The sequence below is a fragment of the Diadema setosum genome, chromosome 14, assembly GCF_964275005.1.
Source record: "Diadema setosum chromosome 14, eeDiaSeto1, whole genome shotgun sequence".
In the NCBI taxonomy this organism is placed as follows: domain Eukaryota; kingdom Metazoa; phylum Echinodermata; class Echinoidea; order Diadematoida; family Diadematidae; genus Diadema; species Diadema setosum.
The window spans coordinates 37,670,544-37,686,692 of record NC_092698.1 but is presented as its reverse complement, the minus strand read 5'-3'; the positions used below and the strand labels follow the sequence as shown (position 1 = coordinate 37,686,692).

Genomic DNA, 16,149 nt, shown 5'->3' with positions numbered 1-16,149 from the left:
CTATGAAATCTAGCCGTGTTATCTTTCATGTGACAAGCAGCCAGCAGTCAAAAGCACATCCCTGGTGAAAGACGATACACTCTACAACAAACTGTTATTGTGTTACCCTGGGTGAATTTGGAATGGCACGGTCGTATGACGTGATCAGCCTTCCCTCTGGCTTCCAGACCCGGGACTGCTACCGCCTTTTAGGTGCTGAAATGTGCACTCAGAACCACAACAAGCCTTTCCTAGCGCCCTCTGACTCAAGTTTACACAGGCTTTGGGAGAAGGTTGCTGTCTTTACATTTTGAGTCTGTTTTGCGGTTGAAATGGGAGACTGAAGAAAACGCCCACCCTTGGGGATAGCGGTCCCTAGACTGGGAGGTGTGATGGCCGGAGGACATGGGGCATTATCAGTGAATGAAAGGATGAAAGTCGTTTGAAACGCGATCCTTTCCTCTTTATAATCCTGTCCAGGTTGAAGTTTTGTGCAACAAAATCTTTTGCCCTCAGCTGGGCAAGATGATTTTAGAAAACTGTTTATTTCATATCCGATTCATTTATTGCAGTACCACAAAATGTACATGTGTGCATACCGGAGACATGTTCTACAATTCAGGCGCGCATTTGTTCTGTGCCAAAACATGCTCATGCATACACACACGCACACACACAAGAAAAAAAAAAGGGGGTCATTTCAATGATCTGCTTTTCCTGTAAATTTGACTGTGCCAAAGAATGTTTACAGTGTCTTGTATGTTCCATGTTTGCAGTACTTTAACCTATTGAGGACGAACTGATTTTGCTACAACACACAATTCCCATAGACACCTGCCCTATACTTGGTACTCATCCTCACCGGGTTAAAATGAATGTTTAGTACCAATTTCTAATCCCTGACAAACAAGCCATACAACTATTATTACTACTGATGTAAATAACTTGCTAATTATAACAATTTGAATTTTCACAAGTAAATCCATTCATGCTGCATAGCATCATCTCCTAGCATTTGTGTTGGGTTAAAATTTACGCTTGAATCACAAGAAATTGTGAAAGAATTTACAGATCATGCTCTATGTCCTTACGTAAACCAAATACTGTAAAAGTGGAAATTTTCACACATTTCACCCAAACTCAAACTGCCACAAAAATACAATATTTTTGTCTGACATATCCAACACTATCTAACATTTTGGTTCCATGGAACTGAAAAGACATGAAATTCATCTTCCTCAGCAGTGCAAGAAAATACTTGCATGAAAATGTTCACTTTTACAGTAATATACATATAGCTTTACATGAAACACATGCTTCCCACGCAGTTCAGGCTAAAGCATCAAAATTTCAGTCTTTCTATTCTTACCTTCTGTGCTAGGCTGGTTTCCTCATTTTCAGTCACTGTCATCATAGATCCATGAGAATTTCCTGTCAGGAAAGCACCATTGGGGGCGCTCTTCAGCTCGGGAGGGGCAAGGGTCAGAGAATATTGCCAAGGATCAGACGGGTGAGGGAAAGTGCCTGGGATGTCCACAGTTGTCACACGTTTCTGTAGGAACAGAAATTAATCCGCCTTATGAGGAATATTGACCAGAGAAATTCCACAAAAACAGTGACAAGCTGTTTCTCGCCAACTACAGAACATATATGTCAACATTTGTGTATTCAAATCTACTAATGTAAGCTCTGCGTAATGAGAACATTTAAAAAGTATTGAAATACTTACTGGATAGATTGGTGTCAATATCATTTCCACTTTTGTTCTTATGTCAGTTTCAATCTCTTTGTTTATCACAATTAAAATAAACATATTGTTAAAGACTGAAAAATACTAGCTGTGAAAGTAATGTTTCTTTACAGATGTAACCGTCCTTGATAGCCATCTCACTTTTGGACAGTCAAGAGGTACTATGTATGAGCTTGGTTAGGGTCATCCATTCAAGACAGTAAATAACTGGCATGCTTATTACTGCAAAACGAAACATTCATGGCACGAAACTGTCAGGAATTGGAGCCGACAGCTTTTTTTGCGACATGAAACTTTTGTGAATTGCATTCAATGCATTGTGTAGAAAAAAAGAAAAGAAATTGCATCCACTTTACTTTGCAGAATCTTGGCTCCTCAGAAGGTTCACAAAATTTTCATGCAAACAAAAATTTCTGGTTTTAAATTACTGGTTGAAAATTGCATTTAAGATTTGAACCCCGAACCTACCTCCACAATCTTGCAGTAGGCCACAGAGCTGTTGGCTAGCGAGGCAACCACACCCTTGTCCTTGGCCAACTGTACATCCAGGACCCAGTCTGGTAGACTATGAGGGCATGAGGAGAGAGAGGTGACTTCTACGTCGTGGGTGCATGGTTCAAAACTTTCCCAAAGTGCAATTAGAAGTGATTTCTTGCCATCCCTCCAAAAAAAAGGTGGCAACATACAAACATTTTCCCTCATACCTATCATATGGCAATCACTTGAATAAAAAGAACATCATACTAAAAGAAAAAAACAAACAAACATTGAAATCCTCGGCTCTCCTATTGATAATATCCTAATGATATCACCAAACAACATGATAAACTATTTTCTAAATTCAAGCCATACAACTGTAATGAGGCAAGAATGGAATTTTATCTTTTGCTCAATTACATACCTATATGATTTGTTATCCCTCAAGTTTACCTTTGGTAATATAATTGTCCTTCACAGTGACAATCAATTCAAAAGTTTGAAATACCACTGGAAAGAATAGAATTGATTCCCTTCAAAATGAAGAAGGATGCTTGTCTACCTGAGGGTGTTCTGTTTGGTCTTCCCACTTGAGAAGTTCCTCAGCGAGATGACAGAGGCCCAGGTACCGATGTAAAGCGTGTCATGGGTGTCGTCATAGCACAGAGATGTAACTGGAGCTGGCATGGACTGGAAACTGCAGGTGTTCAGGTAGAATGTCTGGTCCTTCCTACAATACAGAACACAACAAAGCCAACAGCCTATGAGCTTTAATGAAAAATCTAAATGCCTCCAAAATGTTCTAAATAATTAAATGGAAGATTGGCAATATATTAGTCGAACACATCATTATTCCTTCTTCCTCAATTTTTCCTTTAAGTAGTTGTATCTGGACTTATGGAGCTAAACAATTTGATAAAAGTGCTACCAGATCTGAAGAATTATCTTTCCCCAAGCCTGCAGGACGTTATCAACCTGACCAGCTTCAAGGCAATGGTTAATACTTACTTCTTTACATCACATAAAGAATTCTCAATGTTCAGTCGCTTCCCGTCAATATATCTAAGTATGTAAACCTTCCCACACAGTCATACAATCACAAGGCAGCTCCTAGACATACCATCTCCCTACCAATGCTGCCCTCCCAGTATGCCAAAAGGAAAGGTTTCTCAGGAGACATCTCCCTGATACTCACACGACAGTGAACGACCCCTCGGAGTCCTTCAGTTCCTCCATATGCCACTTTGTCACGGTGCCGTCGTCTGAACCAACCACAAAGGATTTGTGGTTGCCGACGAAGGCCACAGAGTTTGCCGAGCTCTCAGATGCCTGGATGGGCAAGGACAGGAGACAGAAAACACATGAGGAGCTTGATCACTAAATGAGCTAACTCTGTTCTTGTTAATTTGAGATATTTGTTATCTAAGCTGCTAAAAATGAGAATCATAGGAACATATTTGATATTTATTTATTTATTTATTTATGTATTCTTTAATTCATTTATTTTTTATTCTTTATGTTCTATATTTTTTACATGAGATATCTATTTATTTCTCTACTTTTTTGAGTTTTTTATTTTCATTTTTGAGATATCATAAGTTTAAGAATATCCCTTGTTATGTAAGATGTGAGCTATCTCTGGAAAAGTTTATTTTGTTACATTCTGATGATGGACTTACATTAAAATTTTTGAAAATGAAAATTTTTTTCAAACTCTTCACATCAAGATACTATTAACTTACACAGTAATGCATTCAAAGATGTTTGATTTGTGAATTGAATTTCACAGAGTAATTTGATTACAAATTAGAAAGGGGAGGGGCAGGGACCAGGAAAGTAAAAGAGAAAGCAATCATCTCATTATGATGACAGGAACAGACAGAACTACGCTATGCAAGGCACTGATAAATATTTGCTCTCCTCCATCAAAGTCGACGTAAGGAGCTTTCTGCTTGAGAGATTTAATCAAAACCCGTGTCATGGTTGCTCCTAAAGATTGAGTGTGCTCAGTGCTAGTCTTGACTCAAGGCAGAATTGCTCTTTAATTACCTTCCAGGAGTGGATGGGTGCCAGACTTGTTGATGGTGTCAAGGAGTTGGGCATCTTCCACACAGAGACCATACCATCCCTGTCAGGTGTTGTGAATAACACAGGAGGGAGATATCATAACAAAACATATCAGACTAATACATGTGATTAGAATGATGATTGAGTCCCTACTATGGGACATAATAATATGGTCACTCAAAGTTCAGTTTAGAGCTAACTTGAAATAAAGTTGTGAAATGCATTCAATTTGATTATGCATATATCAGTCTGGTGCAGTTCATTTGATTGATGGGAAAAATGCTGCTGCCAATCCAATCCAAGTATGCTATCGCATGTACCAAGTTAAATCTATACTCATTGAGCAGGTCGTCTGGGAATACTGAAATTGTCACTACACAGTAAAATCACTACACTGCAGGAATATTTGACGGCTTTGAGATACTGTATACATCAGACATAAATATGTACCAAATCCCATACTAGGAAAAATGTGGTTGATGGTTAATGAAGAATTTGATAAATATCCTGCCCAGAACTCCCATTCATATGTTAGACAATGATAATTAGTGAGAATACACTGAAACTTACTGCAATTGGTACATCTGATTGATTTCTAGACTTCTGATATTATACACTTTGCACTTTAATACCAAGATACTCCCATATATGATCGATAAAGTTGGGTTAAATGTGTGATCAGGCAACCACACTTGATATCAGAATTGCTGTCATTATCATGTTTGATTCATTTCATACCGGCTGGCTGACAGGGCCATATTAGTCTTGGTTGACACAGTCACTGATGTCACCTCAGCATTGTGGGCTCCATGCTGCACAGAGTCTGGGCTGAGCTGTATGAGATAAACACAAAACACATAAACATCTCAATCTTTCTTCCATCACAGTCTGCTTCTGAATTTTTCTTTCTTTCTGTTGTACTGTACTTATACTCACTATCCCCAAGTTCCCCTTGTTCATCAATTGTGGAAAATATCTCTAATACAAGCAATGAGTAAAAACTATCCTTCACTAATATAAACCCTCCCCATAGAATTTAGTGGAGTGGCATAGCCAAGCAACTGTGCATTAAAGCAAATGTTGTCATGATGATGACAGTTTCCTTTTCTTGCATGGAATGAACAGGTAATTCCTTTATGTTAAATATGGCAGCAGCTTTAAGCAGAGCTTAAAGGGACGGGTATAGTATTGGTGGAGATGAGAATTTGGCTTTTAAGTTTTTGTGAGATACCAAGAAAACACTTACGAAATAGTACAGAGCATACCATTTTAAGAGGAATTCAAAGTTTATTTGATGAAAATCAGGTTTGGAATGACTGAAACATCCAAAAACAAAGTAAAACAAAGCGATCGTAATAAAATGTGGGTCCCACACTTTATTAGAATCACTCTGTTTTGGATATCTCAGCCATTTCAAAACCAATTTTCATCAAATAAACGTTGCATTTCTTATGGAATTACATACTCTTTCATATTTCATAGGAGGTTTCTCATTATCTCACCAAAAAATGTTAGACACCTGAAATTAGGTCTCAACCAAAACTATACGATCCCTTTAACTTAACAGCAGAGTATTGTCTGGATTGCCAACCTCAGACACCACTACCCGAGAACTAACTCTTCAAGTCACAGAACATCCAGCAGTATGATAGAAGTACACAGTGTATCTTACCTCAGGACTCCAGACTTTGACCGTGCAGTCCATGGAGGCCGTCACCACCTTTCCATTTGTTGCCATGGCAACACTCAAGACTCTGTCAGAGTGACCAATCAGGTTGGTGAGCTCATTGCCCTGAAAGAAAAAAAGAATAAATCATTTCACTACCATAAGATGGTTTCAAAATTTGTCAATCATGTGAATTCACCAATCACAGTGCTTGTCTTCCAGCTCATCTGTCTATAGGTGTTTCTTGCAGTGACATGTGTATGACACCATAATTAATCCAATGATATCCATACTAACATAGGTGATATGTCATTCGTATTCCATACAGGTCACAAAGTTGAAATGAAGTCGTGCACAGGAGACAATCCAAGACTAACATAAAACTGAACTATGTGCTCAATGCAAACAAATATAAATAAGCAGTATTCATACAACAGAAACAATGAAGTAGTACACGTACATGTAACCAAGTAAGCTAAACAAATGATGATAGATAGAAAGCATAGAAAAAAAAAACTGAAGATGGAATGACAAGTTGATCAGCCTCTATCACCAATTTTGAAATACAAAATACACTTAGAGGTCCTGTTTACCTTTGGGAGCAGTGATTTAAAAAATGTTCAAGATATCACATTTGATGCGTATGTGTCGATCAGTTGTATCACAAAACATTGTACCATATAAAATTTGTGCAATAAAGCCTAAAATATAAGGAGATATCTCTGTTTTTCTCATTAAACCATAACTGTAGACGGTTTAGTCTGAAAACATTTTTATTATAACTATTGTTCACATTTTGTATACCGGTATTTAACAATACTTAACATTGAATATACTGGTTCAAATTTTTTCATGTTTTGTTCCTATCCCTAACTCACATTTTAGAACTATTTTGAAGCACTAATGCTGCGTTTTTGTTTCATCTGCAAATAGTAAATTGTGCCTTTAAAATTGTAATGTTCCCTATTGAATCATATAATTCATCTATACATCATTGCATGATTCCTTCCAGTTGGCTTATTAGAAGACAAATGAAAAATCATGGCTGTAGCTATACTTGCAATGAAACGGTACATTCCTTCCCCCCCCCCCCCCCCCCTTCAATTACAAAAGGTGAGCATGGTAGCATGCTTCATGTATAGTCTGGACAGTAATTTCCATTATGTATTATTGTATAAGAGGATTTCATCTGCCTCTTTACGATAAGAAATGTGTTTGAATGCAAAAGTGAGCAAAGTGATGAAATATTCCAATGTAGTCTATATCTAGTTTAGAATTTAGAGTTTATATTCTTTCATTCTAAAAATCAGGAAAATGGTGATAGAAGCTATAGATCCTCTCCACCACATGCAAATCATTGACATGAAATATTAAAGTGAAATCAGAAATTGGGATGAAATGAGGGAGAATATTGGGTATAAAAGAAACATACAATCATTCCACATGGTGATAACATCCAGAATGCACTCAAGTATCATACCAATCCATATCCTCTATATTGCATTATTCACAGGGCAATAAAAAAAAAGGCCCATTTGTAAATCTTGGACATGAGTTGAGGCAAGATAGATCAATGATGCATTACAGGGGCACTGCAAGGAATCTAAAAGGTCCTGTTTACCTTTGGGAGCAGTGATTTAAAAAATTTTTCAAGATATCACATTTGATGCATATGTGTAGGTCTGTTGTATCACAAAACATCCTACCATACAAAATTTTCGCAATAAAGCCTAAAATATAAGGAGATATCAGTATTTTTCTCAATAAACCATAACTGTAGACGGTTTAGTCTGGAAACATTTATATCATTCTATTGTTCACATTTTGTGTATTTAACAATACTTAATATCGATTATATGGATTAAAATTTTTACAGTGGTTGTTTCTATCCCCGACTCATATTTTAGAACTATTTTAAAAGCACTAATGCTGGGTTTTTGTTTCATCTGCAAATGGTAAATTATGCCTTTAAGCAGCGATATGTTCATTAATGGATGAATGATTACTGCTGCGGAGTTGACAGACTCATAAGGCCCTCTGATCTTTATGTAATATTTCTTTTAACAGGTTCAAGGTAACCTCTACCCTTAAACTCATGTTACATTCACTCAATATCTGAAGGTAACTTCTGTCATTTGCTACCCGCTGACATAATGACCTAACATATCCATCAACAGTATCTATGTGTTGGATGACCAATATGTATGCTTTAAGGCATATGTTGACTATCACAAGTATCAATTCCTAACATGGGATTGAAATTAATCCTGATTTGATATGCACCAAGCAAATTAAAAAAAAAATGAAAATCATGCATACAGTCATATCAGTTCAATGTGTTAAAAAGAGTGGTTCCTATCTCAGCCTAGTCATTGATTGTGCGAGGGAATTGATATTGTATCAAGAGACTACCAGGGCATTACTGACTACCACTCTACAGACCAAACATATTAGTATCAACAGGCGTGGGTAAGAGAGTTCTCTGATAACCCTTAGTCTCAACAGTCTAGCCCCTTATTCCAAATCTAATATTCAACATGAGGCTGTAGCTGATATATGCTGCTGTGTCAAAGGTGTTGCATTTACACTGATCACAATACAATCATGCGACTGGAATGGTGCAAAATTGTCATGTAAGTTTGCTGTAATTAAAATCATACATGTTGCAAGGAAAGAAGCAATGCATACAAATCTAAAAGGGCATTCGAGTGCTCTCCTAAAGGATATTGTACCATACCGCACCCCCGCCAGAGGAGGTCTCAAATGCTCCCAAAGTGTACCATACCATGCTACAAGTGGACCACTTTCCGATGTGCTCCAAAAGCAAACCGTAATGTACTGTACCATGAGAGTGGCTCTTGAACACAAAGTGGTCCAAAAGCATACAGTACCAAAAGTTGGCATGATAAGAATGCACCCAACACACATTTTGTCATAATACAAAGAGTTGGTTCTCATTATTAGCAACACCTTTATGTAGTGTAGGCACGCGAGATGAACATGCTGGTTGCTACAAAATGTGACACTGCACCTCAAAACAAACAAAAAGTCGCCATATATGAATTTTTAGTTAAGACCATATTCTGAAAGAGCAGACTTTAAGCTTTAAAATGATGTATAACTCAAATCAAATGGACTCTCCTAACCTATCTAAATATTGGAAAGAAAGCACAAACTCAGGAAAAGTGTGAACTGAGAAAAGAGGCTCTGAAGTGCAGTGTCTATTCAAACGCTTAATCTTTACCAAACCCTGCTGGCTGTGCGATGAATGGGACAAAAAACAGGAAGTAAACCACCAGAGTGACAACAATGAAGAGATTATCAGATTAAGCTGAAATTAAGCATGCCTCATTAACACATTCTGTCCATAATCAATGCTAACTTTCAAAGTAGTAGCACTATCCTTTCAAAAGTTATTAGAGTTGAAAGTGAAGAGTGTGGACAAGGTTTTTCAGAAATGAAAAAGGGATTCTAAAGACACACCTAATCACACTATTCTACCAAAAATGTTCGAGATAAACTGCTAAAAAAACACACTTTCCCGCCCGTTTTATGATACCAAATTTTTGCATAATGTAAAAGAAGACCCGCTCTTTCAGAAAATATGAAAAAGTCAAGTTCGGCTAGGTTGACCCATTTCACTTATTTTCAGTCCTCACGCAAAATCAGTGTGTGCGACTTTATGTTCGTTTTGAGGTGCGCGGTCACAAATGTGTGACGTCTCTGACTCGAGTTAAAAAAAAAAATAGCTCATGACGTACGTCACCTGTACAGAGCACTCAAATGCTCCAAATCTGGCATGGTACAGTAAGGTATGATACAGTACTCATGATAACGTATGGCTCAGTTTGGTTTAATTCGGTTCACTTTTGAGCACTCGAATGGCGCCTTTGTTTACAATCTTCTATTACAAGTTTGCATGCAAATACATCGTATCTTTCTCTTCTCCATCCTTGACTCACATCACTGTTACCACGGAAACCAGCATTCTCTTTATTCTCTCCCACAAGGGAGGCCCAATTGGAGACCTTGAATGACAAATGTTTTGGTATAAATGCTCATCAATGACATCATTTGCTTTCTACTTCACTCAACAAGGAACAAATACTGTATCCCCAAAACGAATGAAGCACTTCAAGATGTTGAAATATAGACATTTGATCCTATTCAGGAAAAAGGGTGTGTTCTATAGGGTGCTTGCTCCTCTCCTTCAAGGCATCCAAAATATTTGTATCATTTGTCAAATGGCACTGAAGGATAACCAAAAAATAAATGCTGTCAAATAAAAAAATCAGAATCTTTTCAGTCAATTTATGCACAGTGGTATGCCACTCATATTGTTGATCCCATATCATAAGGACTAACTTCTAATTGTGAAATTGAAATCAATTATACTGAAGAGCTAATTGTGTATTAAACAAGGCCTGGCAAGCCTGGTCAGATGTACGCTTGTACAGTCGATAACAATTCAGTTTACTCTGAAATTCTAGTGTAACTTTTCAAATGAAATTGGCCAATGAAACTAGGGAGGACAGAAACACACATGACTACTAGTTACACGTTATGCAGTATATGCATTATATTTGGTGAGTCTAATTTTTCGCAAATTGTAACTTTCCAACAATTACAGTACAGTAAATGAATCACGCACATCGCATACATGTCAGGATCAAAATTGATATTTTTGTGTGATGTTAAATCTGCACACAGCACCAAACTCACAAAATAGGCAAAAGTTAAAACCTCACTAAATATATGGTGTATACAGTAACTGATACCACCATGGTGGAGAAAGGTTGAGAAAACCTCCTTTGAAAAACCTCCTTACCTGGAGGGGCTTCCAAAGCTGGGTGGTCCCGTCTTCACTGGCCGAGGCTACAATCACATCCTCCAGTTTGACCTTTGACACCTTGTCCAGTTTCTTCTTCTCGTGCCTCTCCTTCCAGTCCTCCTCCGCCATGATGGCCGCCCACTCAACTCCTCCCGTCTCCTTGGGAGTGTAATCCTCATCAAAGTTGATCTCCTTGTCATCTGCAAATGAAATGACCAAAGAAACACAGTTCAAATTCTGGATTTAAATAAGCATCAAAAAGTTGTCTGCACACAGACACTCTTTCTGGATCAATTTTTACTTGGAAAGGATAACACAAGGAAGATTTATCTCCAGGCAAGTTTAGAGACTGAATTCAGTACTGATGTACACTGCATACATCACCTACTGAAGAATGATACTAAGGTTTTTGAAAAAAAAGAAGAAGTCAGAAATCACAATTTTCAAGTGATTTTGATACAAGAAAGTAGAAAAATGTGTACAGATGTGAGAACAAAAAATCTAAAATCAGATTTAAATCTACAGAATATCATGCCTGCTACTGTTACCATCACATCTATTACTAATACTGGTAGACAGCATTGGTGATAGTGATAGATACTCTGCTTTCAACACTATCTACCATAAATGCCTTGTATCCCGACTTTCTTTTTTATCGAGAAAACATCCTTCCTGCTTCTTCTTATAATCATCACCTTAATTTTCATAATCATCATCATCACTGCTACCATCTCCAACACCATGGTAATGACTGTAGACTAACTGACACTAATTAAACATTTTCATTGCTAAGAACACCCTATTGAATCTTCAGCATCAACTTTACATTAAGTATCTTTGATTTCTACTGGAATCACTATCACGAGGACAATGGTCGATCATTCTTTCTATACCAACCTGGGTCCAAATCTGGCACATAAATGTCCACCTTGTTGACCTTGTCTGAGTGACCATGGAGGGTAGTGATCTCCACTCCACTGTGTGTCCACACCTTGACCTCAGCATTCAATGATCCAGACACGATGCAGCCGTGCTGAGGACATACAAAAACGTACCATTCAACAATGTGATTACATCCCATTCAAAAGCACAGTTTAGTTTTATAACAATTTACAAATACTAAACACATGTAAACCATGCATCAAAATAAACTATGATTAAAAGATCTTTCTGATTTGCAATCATCATACTAGTGGTACTTGAAGGTCCAAAACTGACAGAAATTTTTTTTCAAATTTTCCCTATAATGAGGTGGGAGGAAACTTACCGAGAATGCCACAGAGTAGACGGCCGAGGAGTGTCCACTCAGCTGAGTCTTCATCTTGCCAGTCTTCATGTCCCATAGCTTCACAGAGGAGTCATTGGATGCAGTTGCCTAGGTAACCACACGAGAGATAATACACAATAGCATTTCATATGCTTCATCTCAAACTAACCTGCATTGTGCCAATCTGCATATGTTCTATAATTTACCACTTACAAAGCAAATTCTATAGCACCAATATCTTGACACAGATGCTTGTAGGAACAGACTGTGATGACATTTTGCCACTTCAGGATACATTCTATGAAATACTTTTATCAAAAATACTTCACATACTGGTGTTTTATCATGGAAGTGATTGCTCTTCTATTTTTGATGTATTTTCTTATTCATGTGACATTTCCAAATGTCAAAGTCACACACAACTGGCAGATCTAAACCACCATGTCCATGGGTTTTATTTGCTTTCATCATTATGGCAAAACAGTCCTATACATCACGCTGTTTGCTGTTTACCCACATCACAGAGTTTTCTTTCTTTTTCTTTCTTTCCCATTGATGATGAAATAGAAATGAAAAAGAATGAATTTTAAGGGGGAGGCTCTCGTTGTTGCTGCTGCTGCTGCTGCTGCTGCTGCTGCTGCTGCTGCTGCTGCTGCTGCTGCTGCTGCTGCTGCTGCTGCTGCTGCTGCTGCTGCTGCTGCTGCTGCTGCTGCTGCTGCTGCTGCTGCTGCTGCTGCTGCTGCTGCTGCTGCTGCTGCTGCTGCTGCTGCTGCTGCTGCTGCTGCTGCTGCTGCTGCTGCTGCTGCTGCTGCTGCTGCTGCTGCTGCTGCTGCTGCTGCTGCTGCTGCTGCTGCTGCTGCTGCTGCTGCTGCTGCTGCTGCTGCTGCTGCTGCTGCTGCTGCTGCTGCTGCTGCTGCTGCTGCTGCTGCTGCTGCTGCTGCTGCTGCTGCTGCTGCTGCTGCTGCTGCTGCTGCTGCTGCTGCTGTTGTTGTTGTTGTTGTTGTAATGCCTAACTTGCCCAATATCATACAACTATGATACTTTCAAGTTGACAGTATTGATAGAAAATCATGACAGAAGCAAAGATGAAGATGAAAATGTGATCATACCACGAGGTTTGTATTTGGAGCCCAGGAGCATGCGTTGATCCAATCCTTGTGGCAGGCATGCAGCTCAAGTGTGGGGTCAGTCGAGGTGACCTTTCCGTTCTTTAGGCTGTACATGAACATCATCTTCATGGGCAAAAGTTCAAAAAATAAAAACGAGGGTCAGTCTCCAAATCTCATCGATATTCACACAAGAATGGTACTACAAAGTCTTTGTTTGTAAACAGTAAAGCAGCTTGTAATCCTGTGTAATCACAACATTTCATTTCATTTTCTTATTTTACTGGTTTCCACAATCTGGTTAAAAACAAAGACAGAATAATCAAAGCAAACACTAGGACACTAGAACACAAACTAGAACACATACTCTGAAATATTCTTACTAGAATTCTTACTAGAATATCTCTTACTAGAATATCTCAGAGTGGTGGTATCAACATTTGGTTTCTAGGTCAAGAATCCAATCACTATCAGATACCAAGCTCATAAACCCAATGAGTCCTAACAACAAAGAAATGCTCATATATAATACATTTACACATCATTTATTACATATACATTTACTACCACACACGACTACGGCAGTTCATGCCAGTTATGAATGTTTCAATGTCCCATTGCAAACCAGGTAACTGTTACCATGGAGATGAGATTGGTTATGACTTACAGCATCCCGTGTGCCAAGGACAAGTTTGGTTCCCTTGGAGTTGAAGGCACAGCTAGTTATGACACCATTACACTTGGGATGGAGAGTCTGTGAAGGGGCCAGTCTGTACCAGGAAGAGAATTCAGAGCGGAAGGGTCATGCTTTGTGCAGATGTCTACAACACCATGGCAACGTGTTCCAAGTCGTCTAGCACAGCTATATACTGGTATACTGGTAATAGCTAGTCAGCTGTGGGTGGAGTGTTCCTTACGGATTGTCAAATCAGTTTTGGCAAGTACACACATCTGCAGCTATACAACCAACATTCCACTTGGTGACATAATAATGTCATTATGACCTCATTCTGTGAAGTGATCATTACAGTATTATGTATGTTTCTTTCTTCAATCTTTGTTGCTTTCCATACTTAGGTCAACGCACGTTATGGTGTGATCTGGAGAAATTTGACACATGTTCAGCTAGAAAGCAAGTATTGTATTTGAGAGGAATATGCATTTCTAACTGCAAATGTAATCTAACTGCAAATGTAATCTTCTGTTGATAAAAAATATCTAGCTTAAAAGCAAGTCCATAATCACAACATTGGATTAAGTATTAATTTTCCGGTAAACTGTGCGCTTAGAAACATCCATATTAAGCGCCTAATATAATAATACATGCAATTAAAGGCAGCAATGAATGAATGGAATCACAGTGCACATTATACGTACCCCCCTCCCAAAAGAAGAAGAAGATTGTTTTTGCATTATACTACTGAAATCATGACCCTCTTGTCTCAGTCTTCCTTGAAAGAAATTTTTGGCATTTGTGTTTCACTGAGTTTTTTGTCTTGGTTACATATTCTTTCTTTCAGTTGTTGCCCCAAACCAAGAGCTCTGTGACTTACGTAGCACTTCGCACCGTCAGGTCAGCTGTGTCAAGGTGCCAGAGGGCAACACTCATGTCTTCATAGCAGGCCACAGCAGTCTTGCAAGACTTGTCGTATGCGATGCTAGTGATGGCGGAGTGCATCGCTTGGAGCTGGACTGTAAACCTTTTCTTCGAGGTCACACCCGCAAAAACCTGGTGATGAAATCAAATCAGTATGGCAATTAACATACTACCTTTAACCTATCACAGTAACATCCTGTGAAGCACTGAAACATTACAGGCACGCACACCTCCATGTATATCACTCCGGTTCAACCTTGACCTAAGCTTATCCATGGGATTGCCTATGATTGTACTCTCCTATGATTCCATAGGTTATGGTGGATTTTGACAGATTAACATTCTACACGGTTCCTTCTTGGCCACACTGGAAAAGTGAAATTTCAGACCAGTGTGTCTATCTCTGTAAAGAGTTCAGCATTGCCCAGCTAGTGCTAAAGCACATGCACTCATAATCACAAGTAAGTGCTTATGCAAACTGATGCAGTATCCAAAGATGATCCCACACAATGATGTAGGATATACTGCACTGAGACACAAGATGACAATGAGAAATAAGAACAGTTCAATGGAGTCAAGTCAGTTCAGTGATAAATCACATGAAAAATACTTTTTTCCCCCAATATTTTCTTCACTATGACATGACATTGCAGGTATACAACAACATAACATAACCTAATGTCAGACAAAGCAGCACAAAAGACCGTCTTGACATCAAGGAAGAAATATGAAAACAATGCTCACCACAAGACGACCACTTTCAAAGCCGACCAGGAGGTGGCGCTCATCGGTGGAAGAATCACACCAAGCTAGTGCCCTCACACGGGACTCCTGGTGGTGCTTGCTGTAGAGCTCCTGACGAGTCGCAACATCCACGACCTTGACCACACCCGAGTGGTAACCCATGGCAAGCAGCGAGCCATCCCAGCTGATGACCGTCTGGGAGGCACCATCTTTCTTCTCTCCCCTGAAGACAGCTAGCTGCTTGCCCAAGTTTCCTGACCACACCTTAAATGTCAAGCCAAGAGTATGTAACATGTCAACATACTACTGAATACATCACGCATGGCTTATGCACTTTCATTTTTCAACTCAAGTGATGGTCAAAGCATTATTTTGCTTCCTAATTGATTCAACCCATAAAAAACAAAAGCCATACACTAACAATTGTTCCTGTTAATTCCTTAGAAGACTACATGGTCTGTTAATAATTAAAATCAATTAATTCAACTGGGGTCAGTGCCACATCGTATAAGACTGAATGGGGTTAAGGAATGTTAGACAAGACTTTTTTGGGGGGAGGGGGTGGTTGGAGGGGGAGGTGGGACAGAGGGAGTAGGTATGTTTCCACTCTAGGGCCAGCTAGCAACCCTGGCCATACTGTGCCTAAGCCTCCTATGGATACTGGT

General features: G+C 38.9%; 1 protein-coding gene across 1 annotated transcript in view; it reads right to left on the bottom strand.

Moving 5' to 3' along the window:
* Positions 1–16,149, bottom strand: part of LOC140238337 (telomerase protein component 1-like) — an 88,797-nt gene that overhangs the window by 38,303 nt on the left and 34,345 nt on the right. Inside the window, exons 35-49 of the mRNA XM_072318270.1 lie at positions 15,485–15,748; positions 14,697–14,872; positions 13,811–13,913; positions 13,147–13,269; positions 12,038–12,145; positions 11,668–11,803; positions 11,313–11,326; positions 10,768–10,959; positions 5,946–6,065; positions 5,003–5,106; positions 4,256–4,334; positions 3,402–3,535; positions 2,769–2,936; positions 2,198–2,294; positions 1,349–1,531 (exon numbers count right to left, since the gene is read on the bottom strand). Coding sequence (XP_072174371.1) covers positions 1,349–1,531; positions 2,198–2,294; positions 2,769–2,936; positions 3,402–3,535; positions 4,256–4,334; positions 5,003–5,106; positions 5,946–6,065; positions 10,768–10,959; positions 11,313–11,326; positions 11,668–11,803; positions 12,038–12,145; positions 13,147–13,269; positions 13,811–13,913; positions 14,697–14,872; positions 15,485–15,748 — 2,001 coding nt within the window. The remainder of the gene's footprint in view (positions 1–1,348; positions 1,532–2,197; positions 2,295–2,768; positions 2,937–3,401; positions 3,536–4,255; positions 4,335–5,002; positions 5,107–5,945; positions 6,066–10,767; positions 10,960–11,312; positions 11,327–11,667; positions 11,804–12,037; positions 12,146–13,146; positions 13,270–13,810; positions 13,914–14,696; positions 14,873–15,484; positions 15,749–16,149) is intronic.